Consider the following 23,250-nt stretch of genomic DNA (forward strand, 5'->3'; position numbering starts at 1 on the left):
GACCAAGCTCTAGTATTCCATCCTTCACCACCGGACTATCCAGTTTATGACACTGGAGACTCCAGGATCATCTGGGGGGGTTAACAATCCTACCCGATACCCCACACATCGGTCACTGACTAGGGAACAGGAGTGGGAACCCTGGCTGATTTCTTTCTCCTCTCTGGCTGGGCAGAGTTGTAGCACTCATACTGCTGTCCTAGCCGAGATTGTCAGGTGCAGACCAGGGATTAAACTGGTCCCTTCCTGGTCCCTGCCTATCAGCAACAACAACTTGCATTTATATAGCGCCTTTAACGTAATAAAACGTCCCAAGTCACTTCACAGGAGCGTGAATCAGGCAAAATTTGACACCGAGCCAAAGAAGGAGACATTAGAACAGGTGACCAAAAGCTTGGTCAAAGAGATAGGTTTTAAGGAGCATCTTAAAGGAGGAGAGAGAGGTGGAGAGGTTTAGGGAGGGAATTCTAGAGCTTAGAGCCTGGACAGCTAAAGGCACAGATGCCAATGGTGGGGCAAAGGAAATCGGGTAGGCGCAAGAGGCCAGAATTGGAGGAGCGCAGAGATCTCAGAGGGTTGTAGGGCTGGAGGAGGTTACAGAGATAGGGAGGAGCGAGGCCATGGAGAGTCTTCAGCACAAGGATGAGAATTTTAAAATCAAGGTGTTCCCAGACCGGGAGCCATTGTAGGTCAGCGAGCACAGTGGGGTGATGGGTGAACGGGACTTGGTGCGAGTTAGGATACGGGCAGCAGAGTTTTGGATGAGCTTAAGTTTATGGAAGGTGGAAGATGGGAGGCCAGCCAGGAGAGCATTGGAATAGTCGAGTCTAGAGGTAACAAAAGCACGGGCAGCAGATGGGCAGTTACACGCTTGGGTCAACCAATGGGTGAGCATGTCTCTTTCCAAACTGAACGCAAACCCATTAATAAAATTCCATCAGCACTAATTCTTTCCTTTATCTTCCAGGTACCTGGATGGTAACCAGTTCAGTGCAGTTCCCACTGTACTCTACACCTTCAAACATCTGCAGCTGGTGTAGGTATCCTGGCCGGGGGCGGGGGGAGGCAGAGGGAGTAGGGGGGCAGGCAGAGGGAGTGGGAGGAGGCATTGGGAGTGGGGCGGACGCAGAGGGAGTGGGGGGGGAGAGGCAATTCACTTCCAGGAACAGCTCTGAACAAGCAAATTGGGGAGTGGGAAGAGTGCGGTTGGTTCACGATGACCCACCATGGGGTCGATGTCCCTTATCGCAGGGTCTGGAAAATGCTTGGTTCCAAAGGAGTGGCTCGGAGGAAAAAGTGATGGAGACACCCCGTGATATCAGCTCTCTGCCCCTCCCCTGAAATAGATCCGGGACCAGGAGAATGAGGTGGATGGGGACATTCCCACCTCGACTTCCTCCTTGTCTGCCCACGGGGCAGAGGCCTGCAGCTGTACTCCTGATTCTGGCCCCAGTTCCTCCCGGGGAGCAGTGCTAAAGCCTGGGGTTTGCCGGAGACAGTATGTAAGGGCGATCTGAGGCTCTGACAGGTGCAGTGCATTTCAAGGGTGCAGGGTTTGAGGGGAGATGAAATTCAGCACTCTTATTTCTGTGGGTGAAGTGATGTGTGTGCACCATACCTTGCTCCCCACGTGTTTGAAGGGGGGGTAAATTCGAAACTAATCTGCGGAAACAATATTTCAGTGAGCGAGTGGTCAATCTATGGAACAGGGGACCTGGTGGAACCAGTTAGTATCGATTCATCCAAGCGCAAATTAGATAGATTCCTTTCAGAAAGTAACATATTGAGATACGGTATATGAGTAATTTGAGACATGACATGTGGTGAGTGTAACAGGCTCGGGAGGAACAGGTGACTTTGGACCTATGGTTCCCAAAACTCTCCACCACTGGGGGTTTTGCTCACCTCATGTCTGGGTCTGTTGTAGACTCATTGATAGAGATCGATCGCTATGATTAGTCAACAACTCCATTATCGTTGCATCAGCGACTACCAGGGTGGTAGAAGGCGAACTAGATGGACCTTGGGTCTTGTGCTTTCTGGATATAACCTGAAGTAAATCGGAGGAGAGGAACCTTGCTCCTTGGCCTGAGTGCTGTGCTGTGACGCTAGAAGGTACAACATGAACATGGACTGGGTCAACTCACCATTTCGCCTGTCCAATGGCGCATTGTAGGCTGGGCCAATTGTTGGTTTGACCCTGCTAAGCCCCCACCCTCCTCCCAGTGCTCCATCCCCCAACCACCCCCCTACCCCCCCCATCCCGTGTACAGGAACCTTTGCACTTCATGCCCATGGAGGAATAAATTGGTCCACGTTTTTGGGCAGGAACCGGAAAAGGCCGCTTGAGGACCACCCGAAATTGGTCCTCGTTTTAATAAGCTTGTTGCTCTGGTCCCCTCCAATTTCAGGCCACTTGCCTCACCGTCAGGAGTCCTAAGTTAAGTCCTGGGAGGAAGAGGGGGGGTGGGTGTCGAATGGGAGGGGGGCCGAGCACGGGTTAGTAGCGTCCCCCAGTATTGCTAAGGAGCCAGGACGAGCTATCCTCCCACCTCTATATTAGAATAAGTGTTTTTAATAAACTTACCTTTGAGGACCGCTGGCCAGGCCACATATAGAGCAGGTAATCCTGAGCGCAGGTTGGCCCCCTAAATTGGACCTCCGTGCCCTCGTCTCCCGCCTGGAAAAACGGAGACAACGAGGTCCATTCTCGCCTCAGCGGTTTACAATCAGCGATGCTAATTGTTCCATTCTTCCCTCACCAGGGACATGAGCAACAATCGGATCAGCTCCTTGACCAATACGTCATTCATCAACATGAGCCAACTGACCACACTGTAAGTAGCCTGTAGTCCCCCTCCCAGCACCGATAATGGTGACGCACCATAGACAACTGCCCCCTGATCCAGGGTCACCCAGTCTGGTTGGACGTATTACTGGAGGTTGCATCCACGTGGCCTCCTGCCCTCTAACCGCTCTGCCTGGTCAAACGGTTTCCCAATATCTCCAATATTTTTATAACTAATGAATAAAAAGTGTTCAAAGGAAATGAAAAAAATGCCACCATGATTTTTCCAGGATTTTGCTCACAGCAGGGTCCAGGAGATTAATCTTTCATTCCTGGAGACTCCAGGACAATCCCGGAGGGTTGGCGACCCATAGCCTGGTCTCGGAGCTGATGCTGACACTGGTTGACAATAAGCGCACCCCCAGCTCAATAAATACAAAAAAAAAACGTCATTTAAAAACAAATGCATTTCGAAAGTACGAGTGAAGCTGAGGGCATAACCCACTCGCCCACCAGGTCACTGTTTCCCCAGGCATTGAATGACTCGGGACATGTAGCGGGCGCAGTGCTCGTAAATTCCCACTCCACAGGATGAGCGGGAGAGCTGCAAAGAAAGGCTCTGTCACTGGCAAGGCTTGTCTTGGCTCAGAGGGAGGATGGAACAAGTGACTCATCCAAAAGAAAGAAAGAATTTGCATTTATATAGCGCCTTTCAAGACCTCCCAAAGCACTTTACAACCAATGAAGTATTTTTTTGATGTGTAGTCATTTATGTACCGTCAGAAACGCAGCAGCCAATTTGTGCACAGCAAGATCCCACAAACAGATAATGACCAGATCTTCTTTGATTGAGAGATGAATATTGGCCAGGACACTGGGGAGAACGCCCCTGCTCTTCTTTGGAAATAGTGACCATGGGATCTTTTACATCCACCTGAGAGGGCAGACGGGGCCTCGGTTTAACATCTCGTCTGAAAGACTGCACCTCCAACAGTGCAGCACTCCCTCAGCACTGCACTGGAGTGTCAGCCTAGATTGTGGGCTCAAGTCCCTGGAGTGGGGCTCAAACCCACAACCTTCAGACTCAGACACAAGAGTGACACCAACTGAGCCACAGCTGACACTTTTTATGACACTGTTTTACCCCCTCCCCTCTCTGTTTAGAAGCACCTGGTCTAAGCTCCTCCTTTTCCTACCGAACTCTCTGGGGAACATGTATTGTAGATGCGGAGGGTATATATGTGATGTTAAATTATTGCACCAAATTTGCATGCCTCTGTTGGGTTAATTGCTGTAGAGACTGTCACCTCTAACTCACTCTGTAGGCTCCCACGTCAAGGACTCCCCCTGCTCTTCTTCAAACAGTCTCATGGGATCTTCCCAACGTGCCTGAAGATGGCAGACGGCGCCTCGGTTTAACATATCGTCCAAAGGACGGTACCTCCGACAGTGCAGCCCTCCCTCAGTACTGCACTGGGCGTATCAGCCTGGATTATGTGCTCAAGTCTCTGGAGTGGGGACTTGAACTCATGGTCTGATTCAGATACAAGAGTGCTACCAGTGAGCCAAGCTGAAACATCAAGACAGAGGGAGCACCACAGAGGAGAAAAGGGAAGATGGGGTGTGGGACAACTCACAAAGTGACAATAAAGTCACATTTCCTTTTCCAGCCTCTAACTGTTATTTTTGTTTCTTCCCTTGTCTCTTTCCCCAGGATTCTCAGTTACAATTCCTTACGATGTATCCCTGCCTCTGCGTTCCAAGGCCTCCGCTCTCTCCGGCTCCTGTAAGTCCTCACCGGAAAACACAATCATCTTCCCACACATAATTACTAGTTCGGCCACAGCTGAAGTATTGTATCCAGTTCTGGGCCACCCTTTGGGAAGGATGTCATGGCTTTGGAGAGGGTTTTTTTTATTCATTCATGGGATGTGGGCGTCGCTGGCAAGGCTGGCATTTATTGCCCATCCCTAATTGTCCTTGAGAAGGTGGTAGTGAGCTGCCTTCTTGAACCGCTGCAGTCCGTGTGGTGACGGTTCTCCCACAGTGCTGTTAGGAAGGGAGTTCCAGGATTTGGACCCAGAGATGATGAAGGAACGGCGATATATTTCCAAGTCGGGATGGTGTGTGACTCGGAGGGGAACGTGCAGGTGGTGGTGTTCCCATGTGACTGATGCCCTTATCCTTCTAGGTAGTAGAGGTCGCGGGTTTGGGAGGTGCTGTTGAAGAAGCCTTGGTGAGTTGCTGCAGTGCATCCTGTGTATGGTACACACTGCAGCCATGGTGCGCCGGTGGTGGAGGGAGTGAATGTTTAAGGTGGTGGATAGGGTGCCAATCAAGCGGCTGCTTTGTCCTGGATGATGTCGAGCTTCTTGAGCGTTGTTGGAGCTGCACTCATCCAGGCAAGTGGAGAGAATTCCATCACACTCCTGACTTGTGCCTTGTAGATGGGAAAGGCTTTGGGGAGTCAGGAGGTGAGTCACTCGCCACAGAATACCCGGCCTCTGACCTGCTCTTGTAGCCACAGTATTTATGTGGCTGGTCCAGTTAAGTTTCTGGTCAATGAAGATGGTTGGGCCTCGGACACTGCCCTGAGGAACTCCTGGAGAGTTTTCCCCCTGATTCCCATTGACTTCAATTTTACTAGGGCTCCTTGATGCCACACTCGGTCAAATGCTGCCTTGGTGTCGAAGGCAGTTACTCTCACTTCACCTCTGGAATTCAGCTATTTTGTCTATGTTTGGACCAAGGCTGTAATGAGGTCTGGAGCCGAGTGGTCCTGGCGGAACCCAAACTGAGCATTGGTGAGCAGGTTATTGGTGAGTAAGTGCCGCTTGATAGCACTGTCGACGACACCTTCCATCACTTTGCTGATGATTGAGAGTAGACTGATGGGGCGACAATTGGCTGGATTGGATTTGTCCTGCTTTTTGTGGACAGGACATACCTGGGCAATTTTCCACTTTGTCGGGTAGATGCCAGTGTTGTAGCTGTACTGGAACAGTTTGGCTAGAGGCACGGAGATTTACTAGAATGATACTAGGGATGAGGAACATCAGTTATGTGGAGAGACTGGAGAAGCTGGGATTGTTCTCCTTACAGGAGAGAAGGTTAAGGGGAAATTTAATAGAGTTGTTCAAAATTATGAAGAGAAGTTGTTTCCACTGGCAGGAGGGACAGTAACCAGAGGACACAGATTTAAGGTAATTAGCAAAAGAAGCAGAGGGGAGATGAGAAGAAACTTTTTTTGCTCAGTGATTTGTTACGATCTGGAATGCACTGCCTGAAAAGGTGATGGAAGCAGATGCAATAATAACTTTCAAAAGGGAATTGGATAAATACTTGAAAAGGAAACATTTGCAGGTCTATGAGGAAACAGCAGGGGAGTGGGACTAATTGGATAGCTCTTTCAAAGAGCCGGCAGAGGCACGATGGGCCGAATGGCTTCTCCTTGCTGTAAGATTCTATGAATCACCCACAATGCTTACATTAGAAATAAATTCAGAAGCCTGCAGTTCAGCAACAGATTAGTGGTCAGTTGGTTTGAGGAGCTTCTTTTTAATGAGAAGCCCAGAGCGGAGAGGCTGATACTGGAGGGCAGGACCAGACATGCCTTCGATCCGAGTTTTAGGCAGACGGTAAACGTTTTCGGGCGGTGACCATGTTTGCGGTGAAGAGCAGCACAGGTTCAAACATCCCGTGCCCCAGGCAAGGTGTCCCATGAGTCACCGTGGCTCATTTGTAATCCCGTGTCCCGGTAAAGCCGTTTGGAGTCATGGTCTGAGCTTAAGAAGATAAGAAGCGGCAAAGTAAGAAGCAATGACTAGTTGATGCGAAGTTTGTGTTTCAATAGTCTATCGTTTGTAGAAGGAAGGAGCTTTAACTCTGTATCTAACCCGTGCTATACCTGTCCTGGGAGTGTTTGATTTGACAGTGTAGAGGGAGCTTTAACTCTGTATCTAACCCGTGCTATACCTGCCCTGGGAGTGTTTGATTTGACAGTGTAGAGGGAGCTTTACTCTGTATCTAACCCGTGCTGTACCTGCCCTGGGGGTGTTTGATGGGACAGTGTGGAGGGAGCTTTACTCTGTATCGAACCCATGCTGTACCTGTCCTGGGAGTGTTTGATGGGACAGTGTAGAGGGAGCTTTACTCTGTATCTAACCCATGCTGTACCTGCCCTGGGAGTGTTTGATGGGACAGTGTAGAGAGAGCTTTACTCTGTATCTAACCCATGCTGTACCTGCCCTGGGAGTGTTTGATGGGACAGTGTGGAGGGAGCTTTACTCTGCATCTAACCCGTGCTGTACCTGCCCTGGGAGTGTTTGATGGGACAGTGTGGAGGGAGCTTTACTCTGCATCTAACCCGTGCTGTACCTGCCCTGGGAGTGTTTGATGGGACAGTGTGGAGGGAGCTTTACTCTGTATCTAACCCATGCTGTACCTGCAATGCTAAAGGCCTAAGATGATATTGAGAAGCACTTTAGGAAGCGGGCCTGTAATATAAATGCCTAGTGTTGTTCAGCACAGCATGTTGATTGATCTCTGAGTGAGGTGAGGGAGCAGGGCCCCGGTGATTTGATTGGAATTGTCTGCACTGCCGGCTAATGTGAATAGTTCTTTTTATTTTAAATATCTGTCTTCCTTCCAACGTGACATTTAGTTTTCACACGGGATTAATTAAATAGATAGTGTTCCACAGCGAGGTTTTCATTCTAAGGTATTAAGGTGAGAGGTGCTTACTGAGATTTCTCTTATAGAATTTGCAGTTCGTTTACTAAAAAGAAAAGAAAGAATTTGCATTTATAAATCACCTCTCACAATGTCCCAAAGCGCTTTAGAGCCAATGAAGTACGGTCACTGTTGTAATGCAGGAAACATGGCACCAATTTACGCACAGCAAGGTCCCACAAGCAGCAATGTGATTAATGACCAGATAATCTGTTTTTAGTGATGTTGGTTGAGGAATAAATATTGGCCCCAGGGGAGAACTCCCCTGCTTTTCTTCAAATAATGGCCATGGGATCTTTATTTCCACCTGAGCGAGCAGACAGGGCCTCAGTTTAACATCTCATCTGAAAGATGGCACCTCCGACAGTGCAGCACTCCTTCAGTACTGACATTGCACTCTCCTACCCTACTTACGTCTTTCCCAGAACCTCAAAACTATGGAATTCCTCACCTCCCTCAGTCTTCAACTTCCTCCTGCAACCTTCGGGCCTTTAAATCCCAAGCTTGGGGTTCACTCAATCACCTCCTCTTCTCCCCAACTCTCTTCCGCCTGGGTAGTGTCTTGTACTGTGGGTCTTGGCCCTACACTCAGATCTTTCAGTGAACGAGTCACCCCCAGCGCTGAAGACACTGATGGGAAAGTCTATCTGTAGGAGTGTCGTAAATTCGTTAAGAAGGAACGTGCCTGCAACCATTGGAAATCTTCACGAACGCTTTTACGATGTCCCTCCAAAGCAGTGAGAAGAACAGATCTTTCCGCAAAGCTGTTAATGACCAGGTGTGCCTTATAAACATCTGGAGCGCTGCATTCTGTTCTGGGCACCTAACCTCAGGAAAGATATATTGGCCTTGGAGGGGGTGCAGCGTAGATTCACCACAATTATACCAGGGCTTAAAGGGTTAAATTATGAGGACAGGTTGCATAGACTAGGCTTGTATTCCCTTGAGTTTAGAATGTTGAGGGGGTGATCTGATCGAGGTGTTCAAAATGTTAAAAGGATTCAATAGGATAGATGTGGAGAAACTATTTCTTCTGGTGAGGGAATCCAGAATGAGGAGACATAATCTTAAAATTAGAGCTACAGGAGTGAAATCAGGAAGCATTTTTTCACACAAAGGGTGGTAGAAATCTGAAATTCTCTCCCCCAAAAGGCTGTGGATGCTGGGGGTCAATTAGAGCTTTCAAGACTGAAATCAATAGATTTTTATTAGGTAGGGGGATCAAGGGATTTGGAGCAAAGGCGGGGAAATGGAGTTGAGGTACAGATCAGCCATGATTTAATAAAATGGTGGAACAGGCTCGAGGGGCTGAATGGCCCACTCCTGTTTCTATGTACACTGACACTAAACCCTGTACCCAACAGAAACTGGGTGCAACATGCTTATCCCTGGGACCAAGATTCACAGCTGGCATAGACTCAGGGTGAAAGTCTCACCTCTTTGCCAACTCTCAGGTCCTTACATGAAGTGAATTGGTGCAGTCTCGTCCCAGTCCGTGATCAACGTGTCCCCAGCTTGGCACTAAATTGGCAATGTCAAGTCCCGTTCCCCCATCACCCCCTGTGCTCACTGACCAACATTGGCTCCTGGTCCGACAACGCCTCGAATTTAAAATTCTCACCCTTGCGTTCAAATCCCTCCATGGCCTCTCCCCTCCCTACCTCTGTAACCTCCAACCCTTCGAGATCTCTGCGCTCCTCCAATTCTGGCCTCTTGCACATCCCCGATTTTCATCGCTCCACCAATGGCGGCCGAGCCTTCAACCGTCTAGGCCCTAAACTCTGGAATTCCCTCCCTAAACCTCTCCACCTCTCTCTCCTCCTTTAGGACGCTCCTTAAAACCTGCCTCTCTGACCAAGCTTTCGGTCACCTGTCCTAATATCTCCTTATGTGTCTCGGTGTGAGTTTTTCTCTTGATTTACGCTCCTGAGAAGCGCCTTGGGACGTTTCACTACGTTAAAGGCGCTGTATAAATACAAGTTGTTGTTGATGTCACTCGAAGGGTGGGGGACGAGGGAATCGACAGTGTGAGACTCATGGGATGTTTTCGGTGCAGAAGGACAGCAGCCTGTGAGGGTGCTAGCGGATTAGTGCTCAGAGTGACTGTATCCCAGCAACAGCCCGCACCTTAGTAGAGGGAATTGTAAACAATTTTACAACACCAAGTTATAGTCCAGCAATTTTATTTTAAATTCACAAGCTTTCGGAGATTTCCTCCTTCCTCAGGCAAATGTTTGCCTGAGGAAGGAGGAAATCTCCGAAAGCTTGTGAATTTAAAATAAAATTGCTGGACTATAACTTGGTGTTGTAAAATTGTTTACAATTGTCAACCCCAGTCCATCACCGGCATCTCCACATCATGACTTAGTAGAGGGAGGAGGAGGAGAAGGGAGGAAACTAGGAAAGTAAAAATAAATAAACGCAAGAGGAATTCGAGCAGCGAATCACTAAGGAGCTGTGTGCAGCCTCCGTGCCTGAATACCAGCCAGAGCTGCCTGTGACCGAGTCTCAGGACGGCCTGCTGTGGTGGGGATGGGGAGGTGGTGAGATATCCATGATGGTAACTAATTGCCTGTCCAAAAACACAATCTCGCTCATGTAGTGTTTACTGACTTTGAGCGACCGGGAGGAAGGGCAATGACAGCAGGTCAGAGCCTGAGGGGGTGGACCGCAGGACAGTGTACCGGTCCCACCAAACACCGCAAGGGAGTGTCTCTAAATTGGTGCCTTTTTATCCTGGAGGTGTTTTTTTTTATTTGTTGTGACTTCTAGCTCCCTGCGATTGCGAGCAGGGTTCATTTCCTGTTTCCTCCCCTCCTCTCCTGAATCCTGCTGGAATATGGCCCCCAGAAGGGCGAATGGCCAGTCTTAGTGTCCAAGCCAGGGCAGTGAGTCCAGGCCAGCTATTTGAACATGGAGGGCATCGCCGCTGAGTCCGATCCTAGTCGCCCCTGATGCACACACACATTTTCCAGCGTAGGGATCAGGAACCGGCCCAGGGCACGGAGGCCAGTGAAACACTCTGACTGTTGCCCCGGCTGAGATCAGCGAACACAGCCCAGAGTGGGGAATGAAGCTGGGGCGTGCCTGGTCAGTACCACATTGTGGTGAGCTCACCTACTGGCTCACTGAGGAACTCTGTATGGTATAGAGTGATGAAGGGGTATTGCATTCCGCTCCACTGCCCCTCCTTTATCATCGTCCTGACTGTACCGAGATGTATTTTCAGTGTAACCAGCATTTGCTCCACAGTTTGCTTCAGTTTCTGGCAATTGTCAAAGCTGACTTGAGGTGGGGGGGAAGGCAGACATGGGGACAGTTTCGGGGGAGGGGAGGCAGATGTTGAGGCAGATTTGCGCTTATATCTTTCCAATCAAACATCTGATTTTCTTTTGTTTGCTTAAGGCAATGCAACACTTATCCTGTTCTTCCTGAATCATCTGTTCTCTCCCTGACTGTCCCTCCCTGCTCTCTCTCTCTCTCGCTCTCCCTCACACACACACTTCCTGTCTATGTGTGTCTTTCTCCCTAACTCCTCGCTTTTTCTCTCCCACTCTATCTCTATCTTTTTCTCCCTCTCTCTCCCTGTCTATCTCTGTCCTCCTCTCCCTCTCTCCCTATCTATCTCTGTCTTTCTCTTCCTCTCTCTCCCTATCTATCTCTGTCCTCCTCTCCCTCTTTCACTCTGTCTATTTCTCTGTCTTTCTTACCTTCTCCCTCCCTGTCTTTCTCTGAATTTCTCTCCCTCTCTCTCCCTGTCTATCTCTTTTCCCTGAATGCAATCCATCTGTCTGTGTGTCACTGTGTCATAGAATCATAGAAAGATACAGCACAGAAGGAGACCATTCGGCCCATTGAGTACATGTAGGCTCTCTGCAAGAGCAATCCAACTAGTCCCACTCCCTCGCCCTATCCCCGTAGCCCAGCAATTTTTTCCCTTCAAGTACTTATCCAATTCCCTTTTGAAGGCCATGATTGAATCTGCCTCCACCACCCCCCCGGCAGTGCATTCCAGATCCTAACCACTCGCTGTGTAAAAAAGTTTTTCCTCATGTCACCTTTGGTTCTTTTGCCAATCACCTTAAATCTATGTCCTCTGGCTCTTGATGCTTCCGCCAATGGGAACAGTTTCTCTCTATCTACTCTGTCTGGACCCTTCATGATTTTGAACACCTCTATCAAATTTCTTCTTAACCTTCTCTGCTCTAAGGAGAACAACCCCAGCTTCTCCAGTCTATCCACATAACTGAAGTCACTCATCCCTGGAACCATTCTAGTAAATCTTTTCTGCACCCTCTCTAAGGCCTTCACTTCCATCCTAAAGTGCGGTGCCCAGAATTGGACACAATACTCCAGTTGTGGCTGAATCAGTGTTTTATAAAGGTTCATCATAACTTCCTTGCTTTTGTACTCTCTGCCTCTATTTATAAAGCCCAGGATCCCGTATGCTTTTTTAACCACTTTCTCAACCTGCCCTGCCACCTTCAATGATTTGTGCACATATACCCGAGATCTCTCTGTTCCTGCACCCCTTTTACAATTGTACCCTCTAGTTTATATTACCTCTCCTCGTTCTTCCTACCAAAATGTATCACTTCACACTTTTCTGCATTAAATTTCATCTGCCAAGTGTCCACCCATTCCACCAGCCTGTCTATATCCTCCTGAAGTCTATCACTATCCTCCTCACTGTTTACTACACTTCCAAGTTTTGTGTGATCTGCAAATTTTGAAATTGTGCCCTGTACACCCAAGTCCAAGTCATTAATATATATCAAGAAAAGCAGTGGTCCTAGTACCGACCCCTGGGGAACACCACTGTACACCTCCCTCCAGTCCGAAAAACAACCGTTCACCACTACTCTCTGCTTCCTGTCACTTAGCCAATTATGTATCCATGCTGCCACTGCTCCTTTTATTCCACAGGCTTCAATTTTGCTGACAAGCCTACTGTGCGGAACTTTATCAAATGCCTTTTGGAAGCCCATATACACCACAACAACCGCATTGCCCTCATCGACCCTCTCTGTTACCTCATCAGAAAACCCAATCAAGTTAGTTAATCGCGATTTACCTTTAACAAATCCGTGCTGGCTTTCCTTAATTAATCCACACTTGTCCGAGTGACTGTTAATTCTGTCCCGGATTGTCATTTCTAAAAGTTTCCCCACCACCGAGGTTAAACTGACTGGCCTGTAGTTGCTGGGTTTATCCTTACACCCTTTTTTGAACAAGGGTGTGACACTTGAAATTCTCCAGTCCTCTGGCACCACCCCCATATCTACGGATGTTTGGAAGATTATTGCCAGTACTTCCGCAATTTCCACCCTTACTTCCCTCAGCAACCTAGGATGCATCCCATCTAGACCAGGTGACTTATCTATTTTAAGTACAGCCAGCCTTTCTAATATCTCCTCTTTATCAATTTTTACCACATTCAGTATCTCAACTACCTCCTTTTACTGTGACTTTGGCAGCATCTTCCTTGGTAAAGACAGATGCAAAGTACTCATTTAGTACCTCAGCCATGCCCTCTGCCTCCATGAGTAGATCTCCTTTTTGGTCCCTAATCAGTCCCACCCCTCCTCTTACTACCTGTTTATTGTTTATATGCCTATAGAAGACTTTTGCACTCCCTTTTATATTAGCTGCCAGTCTATTCTCGTACTCTCTCTTTGCCCCTCTTATTTCCTTTTTCACTTCCCCTCTGTACTTTCTATATTCAGCCTGGTTCTCACTTGTATTATCAACCTGACATTCTGTCATACGCCCCCTTTTTTCTGCTTCATCTTACTCTCTCTCTCTTTCATCATCCAAGGAGCTCTGGCTTTAGTTGCCCTACCTTGCCCCCTGGTGGGAATGTGCCTAGACTGTACCCGAACCATCTCCTCTTTAAAGGCCTCCCATTGTTCAATTACAGTTTTGCCTGCCAATCTTTGATTCTAATTTCCCCGGGCCAGATCCGTTCTCAAACGACTGAAATTGGTCCTTCTCCAATTGAGTATTTTTACTTTAGAGTGGTCCCTGTCCTTTTCCATAGCTATTCTAAATGTTATGATACTATGATCACTGTTCCCTAAATGTTCCCCCACTGACACTTGCTCCACTTGGCCCACCTCACTCCCCAGAACCAAGTCCAGCAATGCCTCCTTCCTCGTTGGGCCGGAAATGTACTGGTCAAGAAAGTTCTCCTGAACACACTTCAAAAATTCCTCCCCCTCTTTGCCCCTTACACTGTTACTATCCCAGTCTATGTTAGGATAGTTGAAGTCCCCCATTATCACTACTCTATGGCTCTTGCAACTCTCAGTAATTTCCCTGCAAATTTGCTCCTCTATATCCTTCCCACCAGTTGATGACCTATAGAATACACCCATTAGTGTAATGGCACCTCTATTGTTTCTTAATTCTAACCAAATAGATTCTGTCCTTGACCCTTCCAGGACATCTTCTCTCTCCAGCACTGCAATTTTCTCCTTAATCAGTATTGTCTAGCTGCCTCTTTGTATCTCAGTTTTCCTCAGTTTTTGGAGGATAGTTATGTCATTTTTGTTTAAATCAAATAAGATGACCCACTGATATGGCCTCAGCTGGAGTATTGTGTTCAATTCTGGGCACCAAACTTTAGGAAGGATGTTAAGGCCTTAGAGAGGGTGCAGAGGAGATTTACTAGAATGGTACCAGGGATTAGTGTACCAATTATGTGGAGAGACTGGAGAACAGAGAAGGTTAAGAGGAGATTTGACAGAGGTGTTCAAAATCATAAACGGTTTTGACAGAGTAAATAAGGAGAAACTGTTTCCAGTGGCAGAAAAGTCGGTAACCAGAGGACGCAGATTTAAGGTGATTGTCAAAAGAGCCAGAGGTTGTTATGATCTGGAATGCGCTGCCTGACAGGGTGGTGGAAGCAGATTTAGTTGTGGCTTTCAAAAAGGAATTGGATAAATATTTGAAGGGAAAAAATTTGCAGGACTACGGGGAAAGAGTGGGGGAATGGGACTAACTGGATTGCTCTTACAAAAATCCGGCACAGAATCGATAGGCCGAATGGCCTCTTTCTGTGCTGTAATGATTCTATAAGGAAACATTTTTTTACTCAGCGAGTTGTAATGATCTGGAATGCGCTGCCTGAAAGGGCGGTGGAAGCAGATTCAATAATAACTTTCAAAAGGGAATTGGATAAATACTTGACGGGAAAAAATTTACAGGGCTCTGGGGAAAGAGCAGGGGAGTGGGACTAATTGGATAGCTCTTTCAAAGAACAGGCAGAGGCACGATGGGCCGAATAGCCTCCTCCTGTGCTGTACCTACTATGATACTATGATATTACGTGGGCTTACCTGGTGTGCCTTTAGTTTGTATCATTACAGGAAGGTAGGTTGTACTGATTGAATTCAATCATCGCTATGCCTCTGTATGTTCAACATGCAGTGAGATGAAGGAGCTTATGGGTTTGTATCTGGCCTTGTCTCACCAAGTGTTTGCTCACCTTGCCATGGGAGAGATTGAAGAAGCAGGTCATGGGGGGAAAGAAGGTCACTATTGTTAACCCCCAGAATCCCTTATCGAACAAGTAGACACAGGGCAGTGTGAGTCAAGCCCCACAAAAGTAAGACTCTCAGACCACTTACTGAGGCCACTGAACCCAAGAAGGTATTGACAGCAGACCCGAATTTGTAACAAGTGACCCCACCTTGACCCTGGACGCTCGAGCGGGGTCAAGGCTGGAGGTCATGGACATAGGGGGACATTCGCTCTGTCACACTTACAGCGGAATGGGTCCAAGGATCTCTCTTTCTCTCTATCTGTCTCCGTCTCTGTCCTTCTCTGTTTATCTGTCCCTCTCTCCTTTGTCTGTCTCTTTCTATTTCCCTGTCTGTCTGTGTTCATTACTCCCATTCCCTTTCCTCTATCTTGCTCTGTCTCTTCCTGCCTTTACTCTATCCATCCCTCTACCTCTCCCTCTCTCTTCTGTCTGCCTTCCCCTCTCCTGTGTATGTCTCTCTCTCCCTGTCTGTTTCTATCTCTCCCTTTCCCCTTTGTCCGCCTGTTCCTCTCCTGTGTATGTCTCTCTCTCCATGTTTGTCTCTCTCGCCCTGTCTGTCTGTCTTTCTCTTTCCCCACTACCTCTTTCTCTCTGTCTCCCTTTGTTCTCTCTCTCCTGTATATCTCTCTGCATCTCTCTCTCTGTCCCTCACTATCTCTTGATAAACGTTACTTCCGATGCCTCATTCTTTGTGTCATGGAGAGACCAAACACAGGACTTAGTATTTCTACTTAAATTTTTTTTTAAAACTTTGTGAAGAGTGTGGGGGCTTGTTTTATCCCCTTCCTCGTTTTGACATCTTTTTGGAGACGCTCCCTTACGTGAGCTGGCACTGCCCTGCTGTAGAGCGAATAGCTTCAACAGTCTGGCTCCTAATTCAGTAACAAGCTGGCAGATTATTTAACAGGCCTGGGCTTTCATGAAAGCCCAGGAACAGTTCCCCTCGCTGACCTGCTGAGTGTTCCTGGCAGAAGATAGTTTACTAATTACAGACCTCATCTCTCACTGGGTGTGGGATGTGACGGCTAAGAAGAAATTGAAGCACAGGGCCTGTGCGTTTATCGTTCGAAGAGGGATGCAGAGTCTCCATATTATACAAAGGATATCGAGGCACTGGAGAAAGTGCAAAAAAAAGATTGCTCGTGTGTTTGTGTGTGTGAACATGGGGTGAGGACAGGATAGGACTCCGTGTTCAAATATCTTACCGACACTCTGGGCACACACTTCGAGAATAGCCACTGAGAAGGCAACAGCGATTGTAGAACCGTACCCGAGCACAGCTCCAGCACAGTCCCTGCAAGGCCCCAGCAGGATCCCAGCACGGGCCCTGCATCATCCCAGCAGAATCCCAGCACAGGCCCTGCATCATCCCAGCAGAATCCCAGCACAGGCCCTGTATCATCCCAGCAGAATCGCAGCACAGGCCCTGCATGGTCCCTGCACGGACCCTGCATGGTCCCAGCGTGGCCCCAGCAGGATCCCAGCACAGGCCCTGCATTGCCCCCACACAGTCTGACTAATCTCGCTGAGTTTTATTGAGGCGGTCACTAACATGGTGGATAAAGGAGTGTCTGTGGTTGTTGTGGATATCGACGTCCAGAAGGCTTTTGATAAGATTCCGCACAAGAGATTATTAGCAAAAATGAAAGCGCACGGAATTGCAGGAGGCCTTGTGACATGGGTTGGTAATTGGTTGGGAGGCAGGAGACAGAGCGTAGGAATAAAGGGGGAAAAAGTGAGTAGAAGAGAGAACGAAGGAAAACTGGAGAAGGACAGCTCGATCTTCCATCAGCTGATTGGAAATGACCACAAATTGGAGAATCTAGGCTGCGTGTGTTCACATTTTTTAAAATTTAAAATTGCTACTATTAAGGTTGTTGGTTTTGCGTTACTATTATAAGTTAGTAAAGCTACTCTGGTGTGTGAGTCAGTTTATTACTGTAATATTAAGATTTGTTCCAGTGCCAATGATGTGGCAGCTGAAAGTGGCTGGCCCAGAGAGATTGAAATTCCCTTGACCTTGTCAGCTGTAAAATTCCTCTTTTGACAATAAACAGGAGGGTGCCTGTTTTGGGTTGTAACTAACAACCCAGCAATGTAACCATGGAAACATGCGGCCTTCAAACACACGATATTGATGGGGTTGTTCGCTGGTTTTCCCATTTCTCTTTCCAAAGTGTAACTTTACCCACTGGGGCCACAGAAAGAAATTCAATCAAACAAATGTGTTTGTGCAGCATATGTTTAGGGTACAATTTTTAAAAAGGGGTGCAGGAACAGAGAGACCTGGGGGTTCACCTACACGTGGGCAGGAAATGTTCTGCTTGTGATAGGAGAGTTTACACAAAGTCTCAAGCACCCGGGGGCTAAGGAAGGGAAAAGATCGGCCCTTTCTCCCCACTCTGGAGTACCGTCCATTGACACAGTGTAAGTGGGTGTGTGTGTGGACAGGATCAGGTCTGGCTGTGATGCCTTTCTGTGGTGGAATAGCCTGCCCATACTGAGTGATCCAGGCTCGCGTATGAAGAGCTTTTGCAAGACCCAGCGAGGAGACAACTTCAGAGGAGGAAAGAAAGAACTTGCATTTATTCAGGGCCTTTCACAACCTCAGGACGACCCAAAAGCGCTTTACAGTCACTGCTGTAATGTAGGAAACGCAGCAGCCAATTTGCACTCAGCCAGGTCCCACAAACAGCAGTGTGATAATGACCAGATAATCTGTTTTTTAGTGATGTTGGTTGAGGGATAAATATTGACCCTGACCACCAGGGAGAACTCTCCTGCTCTTCTTAGAAATAGTGCCAAAGAATCTTTTATGTCCACCTGAGAGGGCAGACAGAGCCACAGTTTAACATCTCATCTGATAGTCGGCACCTCTGACAGTGCTGCACTCCCTCAGTACTGCAGTAGGAGTGTCAGCCTGGATTTTGTGCTCAAGTCTCTGGAGTGGAACTTGAACCCATGACCAAACGACTCAGAGACAAGAATGCTCCTCACTGAGCCATAGCTAACGCAGGAGGAGGAGGGGGAAACAGGAAGAGCAACTTAAAAAAAAGGCTCTGTAGAAACAGCAGCTTTGCAAGTTTCCATGTCCCAACCGTTGGAACCATTCACTCAGCAAACTCTGAGCAAAAACAGGTCACTTACAGCTAACGGATCACATTTCTTAAATATTGCGTCTCCAGCCCACAATTGGCCATGGTTTGATTGTTGTCTGATGACTTCAACGTTAATCAAAATGGTTCATCTGGGAACACTTTAAACTTGGATCTAAAATACTACCCAATGCACGTGAATGGGATTCTACACAATGGGAGTGAATGGGAAGGGGTTTGGTCCATTGGGATTCTATACAATGGGAGTGAATGGGAAGGGGTTTGGTCCATTGCGGTTTTATATAATGGGAGTGAATGGGAAGGGATTTGGTCCATTGGGATTCTATATAATGGGAGTGAATGGGAAGGGGTTTGATCCATTGGGATTCTATGCAATGGGAGTGAATGGGAAGGGGTTTGATCCATTGGGATTCTATATAATGGGAGTGAATGGGAAGGGGTTTGGTCCATTAGGGTTTTATATAATGGGAGTGAATGGGAAGGGGTTTGGTCCATTAAGGCTTTATATGATGGGAGTGAATGGGAAGGGGTTTGGTCCATTAAGGCTTTATATGATGGGAGTGAATGGGAAGGGGTTTGGTCCATTAAGGCTTTATATGATGGGAGTGAATGGGAAGGGGTTTGGTCCATTAAGGCTTTATATAATGGGAGTGAATGGGAAGGGGTTCGGTCCAATGTATCCTCTGGATTTGCGAAAGTTCAGTATACTTCCCGATGTGCTCAATCTCAGTGTCTGACTACTCACGTGATGATTTACGTGCACTTCCTGAACTTACCTCTACCTTTTCCCACACAGGTCACTTCATGGGAATGACATTTCCACTCTTCCCAAAGGAATCTTTGGTGACGTGGCTTCTCTGTCTCACCTGTAAGTGGAGGAAATGTTAATGGCACATTATGTTAAACATGCGGAGTTGGCTCCCGAAGCCTCTGCTCCGACCAATACCTGACCAGGACAGACCAGGAGGTCCCAGCGTTGATCTAGAGCCTATGCGGTTAACTGATCTCGGCCAGGGCAGCTGCACAGGTCCTGAAGTTGGTGTCAGCTCTCCTGGGTTAGGGAGGGGGGAGAACGGTGCTGGTTCCTTCTACTGCTGTCGATTCATTGAACCCTACAGGAAATACGTGGGCGTCAGATGAGGGCAGAACCAGGGTCAACCGTGAACCTGTGCTCAGTTGACACCAGTAGCACTGCAGGGCAGAGACACATCAAAAAGAAAAATAGAAAGAACTTGCATTTATATAGCGCCTTTCACGATCTCAGGACATCCCAAAGTGCTTTAGGGCCAACAAAGTACTTTTGAAGTGTGGTCACTGTTGTAATGTAGGAAACAGGGCAGTCAATTTGTACAAAGCAAGATCCCACAAACGGCAATGTCATAATGACAAGATAATCTGTTTTAATGACATTGGTTGAGGGATAAATATTGGCCAGGACACCGGGGTGGGGGAACTCCCTTGCTCTTCTTTGAATAGGGGCCATGGGATCTTTTGTGTCCACCTGAGAGGGCAGACGGGACCTTGATTTAACGTCTCATTGTAAGATGGCACCTCTAGACAGTGCAGCACTCCCTCAGTACTGCACTAACAGTGTCAGCCTAGATTTGGTGCTCAAGTTTTATGGAGTGGGACTTGAACCCACGACCATTCTAAGCCAGAGAGTGAGAGTGCTGCCCACTGAGCCACGGACAGGGTACAATGTGCTGTAACTAATGAATAATAATACAAAAGGAGAACTGTAAGATGGAACCCAGATGGAGTAAAACTCTTCCTAAATCTCTCTCTCTCTCAGTGCCATTGGAGCCAACCCACTCTACTGTGACTGCAATCTGCGCTGGCTTTCAGACTGGGTTAAAACTGGGTACAAAGAGCCTGGCATCGCCCGCTGTGCTGGACCAGGAGACATGGAGGGAAAGCTCCTATTGACCACTCCGGCCAAGAAGTTTGAGTGCCAGGGTAAGAAGCTGGGTTTCCTCTTCCAGTACAAACTGAGCTACGAGGCTTACAGTGTGCCCATTCCTTCTCCACAAGAAACCCCTATCTCCCTGCTGGGATACACCTCCGCAGATACCAGCTACACGGAGCCTGGGCCGGCTATTCGGCAGTGGTGGGCCTCGCGTGCCCACACACCCGCTTTCCAGCAAGGGGTCAGTGGTCAGTACCCGAACCAGGCAGTGCGCTTTCTCACTGAGCAACCACAACAACAGCAACTTGAATTTATATAGCGCCTTTAATGTAGTTAAAACATCCCAAGGCCCTTCACAGGCGAGTAAATCAGACATTGCTTGATACCGAGTCACATAAAGCAGTATTAGGACAGGTGGTTTTAAGGAGCGTCTTAAAGGAGGAAAGAGAGGCGGAGAGGTTTAGGGGGGGAATTCCAGAGCTTAGGGCCTGGGCAGCTGAAGGCACGGCCGCCAATGGTGGAGCGATGAAAGTGCAGAGATTTCGGAGGGTCATAGGGCTGGAGGAGATTACAGAAGCCTTGTGAGAGAGATTTTTATAGGCTAGTGGGTGCCACAATCACCCTTTGAAGTTTACATCCCTCATGGAGATGCTGTTCTGTTACTCGGTCCCTCTTGGTGTCTCCTGGGTACCTTGATATTGTTGCTCATTGCTAATATAGAGGAGATTATCGGGTCACTAGCTGATGTGCCAGGCCATTGCTCATGGGCTAACGGTAAAACAAAATGTTAATATTTTATAACTATTGAGCGACAGCAGTCGATCGCTTTGACCGGGACCGGCCCGTAAATTAAATCGCAGAGTTGTCGTCAGTCGGTTCAGGAGAGCAGAACAATCGTTGCTTTCTGGTTCACGTACACCACCATGTTGTTCCGCACAGGTCCAACGGAACTGAGTATCCTGGCAAAATGCAGCCCGTGCGTGTCCAAACCCTGCCAGAACCAAGGAACCTGCCAGGATCATCCCTTGGATTATTACAGATGCAGCTGCCCGTATGGCTACAAGGTCAGTGTGGCTTCTCAACAAACCCTCCCCAAACCCCTCGATTAGATTCCAGCCTGTAACTCACTCCCGGGTATCCGTTCTTCTATATTTAAACCATCCGAACCCCTCAATTAGATTCCAGCCTGTAACTCACTCCCGGGTATCTGTTACTCTATATATAAACCACCCGAACCCCTCGATTAGATTCCAGCCTGTAACTCACTCCCGGGTATCCGTTATTCTATATATAAACCACCCGAAACCCTCGATTAGATTCTAGTCTGTAACTCACTCCTGGGTATCCGTTATTCTATATATAAACCACCCGAAACCCTCGATTAGATTCCAGCCTGTAACTCACTCCCGGGTATCTGTTATTCTATATATAAACCCCCCGAACCCCTCAATTAGATTCCAGCCTGTAACTCACTCCCGGGTATCTGTTATTCTATATATAAACCCCCCGAACCCCTCGATTAGATTCCAGCCTGTAACTCACTCCTGGGTATCCGTTATTCTATATATAAACCACCGAAACCCTCGATTAGATTCCAGTCTGTAACTCACTCCCGGGTATCCGTTATTCTATATATAAACCCCCCGAAACCCTCGATTAGATTCCAGCCTGTAACTCACTCCCGGGTATCCGTTATTCTATATATAAACCCCCCGAAACCCTCGATTAGATTCCAGTCTGTAACTCACTCCCAGGTATCCGTTATTCTATATATAAACCCCCCCGAACCCCTCGATTAGATTCCAGTCTGTAACTCACTCCCGGGTATCCGTTATTCTATATATAAACCCCCCGAAACCCTCGATTAGATTCCAGCCTGTAACTCACTCCCGGGTATCTGTTATTCTATATATAAACCCCCCGAACCCCTCGATTAGATTCCAGCCTGTAACTCACTCCCAGGTATCTGTTATTCTATATATAAACCCCCGAACCCCTCGATCAGATTCCAGTCTGTAACTCACTCCCGGGTATCTGTTATTCTATATATAAACCCCCGAACCCCTCGATTAGATTCCAGTCTGTAACTCACTCCCGGGTATCTGTTATTCTATATATAAACCACCCGAGCCCCTCGATTAGATTCCAGCCTGTAACTCACTCCCGGGTATCCGTTATTCTATATATAAACACCCCGAACCCCTCGATTAGATTCCAGCCTGTAACTCACTCCCGGGTATCTGTTATTCTGTATATGAGACAAGTAAAGAAACAAAAAATGGGTCCAGAGGAGGTTTAAATGGTTACAGCAGAATTGCTTAGTGGGGAGAGAAGCATGGATTTTGTACTAGTGTCATTATCACCTCACCAAAAGCATCCGCTGGAAATCTGAAATAAAAACAGAAAATGCTGGAAATGCTCAGCAGGTCAGGGCAGCGTCTGTGGAGAGAGAAACAGAGTTAATGTTTCAGGTCGATGACCTTTCGTCAGAACGGGAAGATGTTAAAAGAGTTTTTAAGCAAGTACAGAGCCAGGGAAAGGAGGCGGTGGGGGGGAGAGGGGAGGAAAGAACAAAAGGCAAGGTCTGTGATAGGGTGGAGGGCAGGAATGATTAAATGACAAAAGGGATGATGGTGCAAGGCAAGGAGGGTGGGAATGGGACAAGTAAAGAAACAAAAGATTGATCAGGAGTAGCTGTAATTGGCAGCAGCAGAACCATTACCAGCACTCACTGACCGAAGAAATGGGAGCAGTGGTTATGATCTGAAGTTATTGAAATCAATGTTGAGTCCGGAAGGTTGTAAAGTGCCTAATGGAAAGATGAGGGGCTGCTCCTCGAGCTTCCGTTGAGCTTTATTATCACCTCCTTTTGTCATTTAGGAACATAGGAACAGGAGTAGGCCATTCAGCCCCTCGTGCCTGCTCCGCCATTTGATAAGATCATGGATGATCTGTGATCTAACTCCATACACCTGCCTTTGGCCCATATCCCTTAATACCTTTGGTTGCCAAAAAGCTATCTATCTCAGATTTAAATTTAGCAATTGAGCTAGTATCAATTGCCGTTTGCGGAAGAGAGTTCCAAACTTCTACCACCCTTTAATTGCTCCTGCCCTCCGAGCCATCACAGACTGTACCATTTTGTTCTTTGCGACCCCCCACC

The 23,250-nt window shown here is 47.7% G+C and overlaps 1 protein-coding gene across 2 annotated transcripts in view; it reads left to right on the forward strand.

Annotated features, from left to right (window-relative positions):
* Window positions 1–23,250, forward strand: part of slit1a (slit homolog 1a (Drosophila)) — a 247,292-nt gene that overhangs the window by 196,172 nt on the left and 27,870 nt on the right. For both annotated transcript variants that reach the window (XM_068002018.1, XM_068002019.1), the window contains exons 22-27: window positions 968–1,036; window positions 2,766–2,837; window positions 4,503–4,574; window positions 18,978–19,049; window positions 19,974–20,137; window positions 21,027–21,151. In XM_068002018.1, the coding sequence (XP_067858119.1) occupies window positions 968–1,036; window positions 2,766–2,837; window positions 4,503–4,574; window positions 18,978–19,049; window positions 19,974–20,137; window positions 21,027–21,151 (574 nt within the window). The remainder of the gene's footprint in view (window positions 1–967; window positions 1,037–2,765; window positions 2,838–4,502; window positions 4,575–18,977; window positions 19,050–19,973; window positions 20,138–21,026; window positions 21,152–23,250) is intronic.

The sequence above is a fragment of the Heptranchias perlo genome, chromosome 21 (assembly GCF_035084215.1).
Source record: "Heptranchias perlo isolate sHepPer1 chromosome 21, sHepPer1.hap1, whole genome shotgun sequence".
Taxonomy (NCBI): Eukaryota; Metazoa; Chordata; class Chondrichthyes; order Hexanchiformes; family Hexanchidae; genus Heptranchias; species Heptranchias perlo.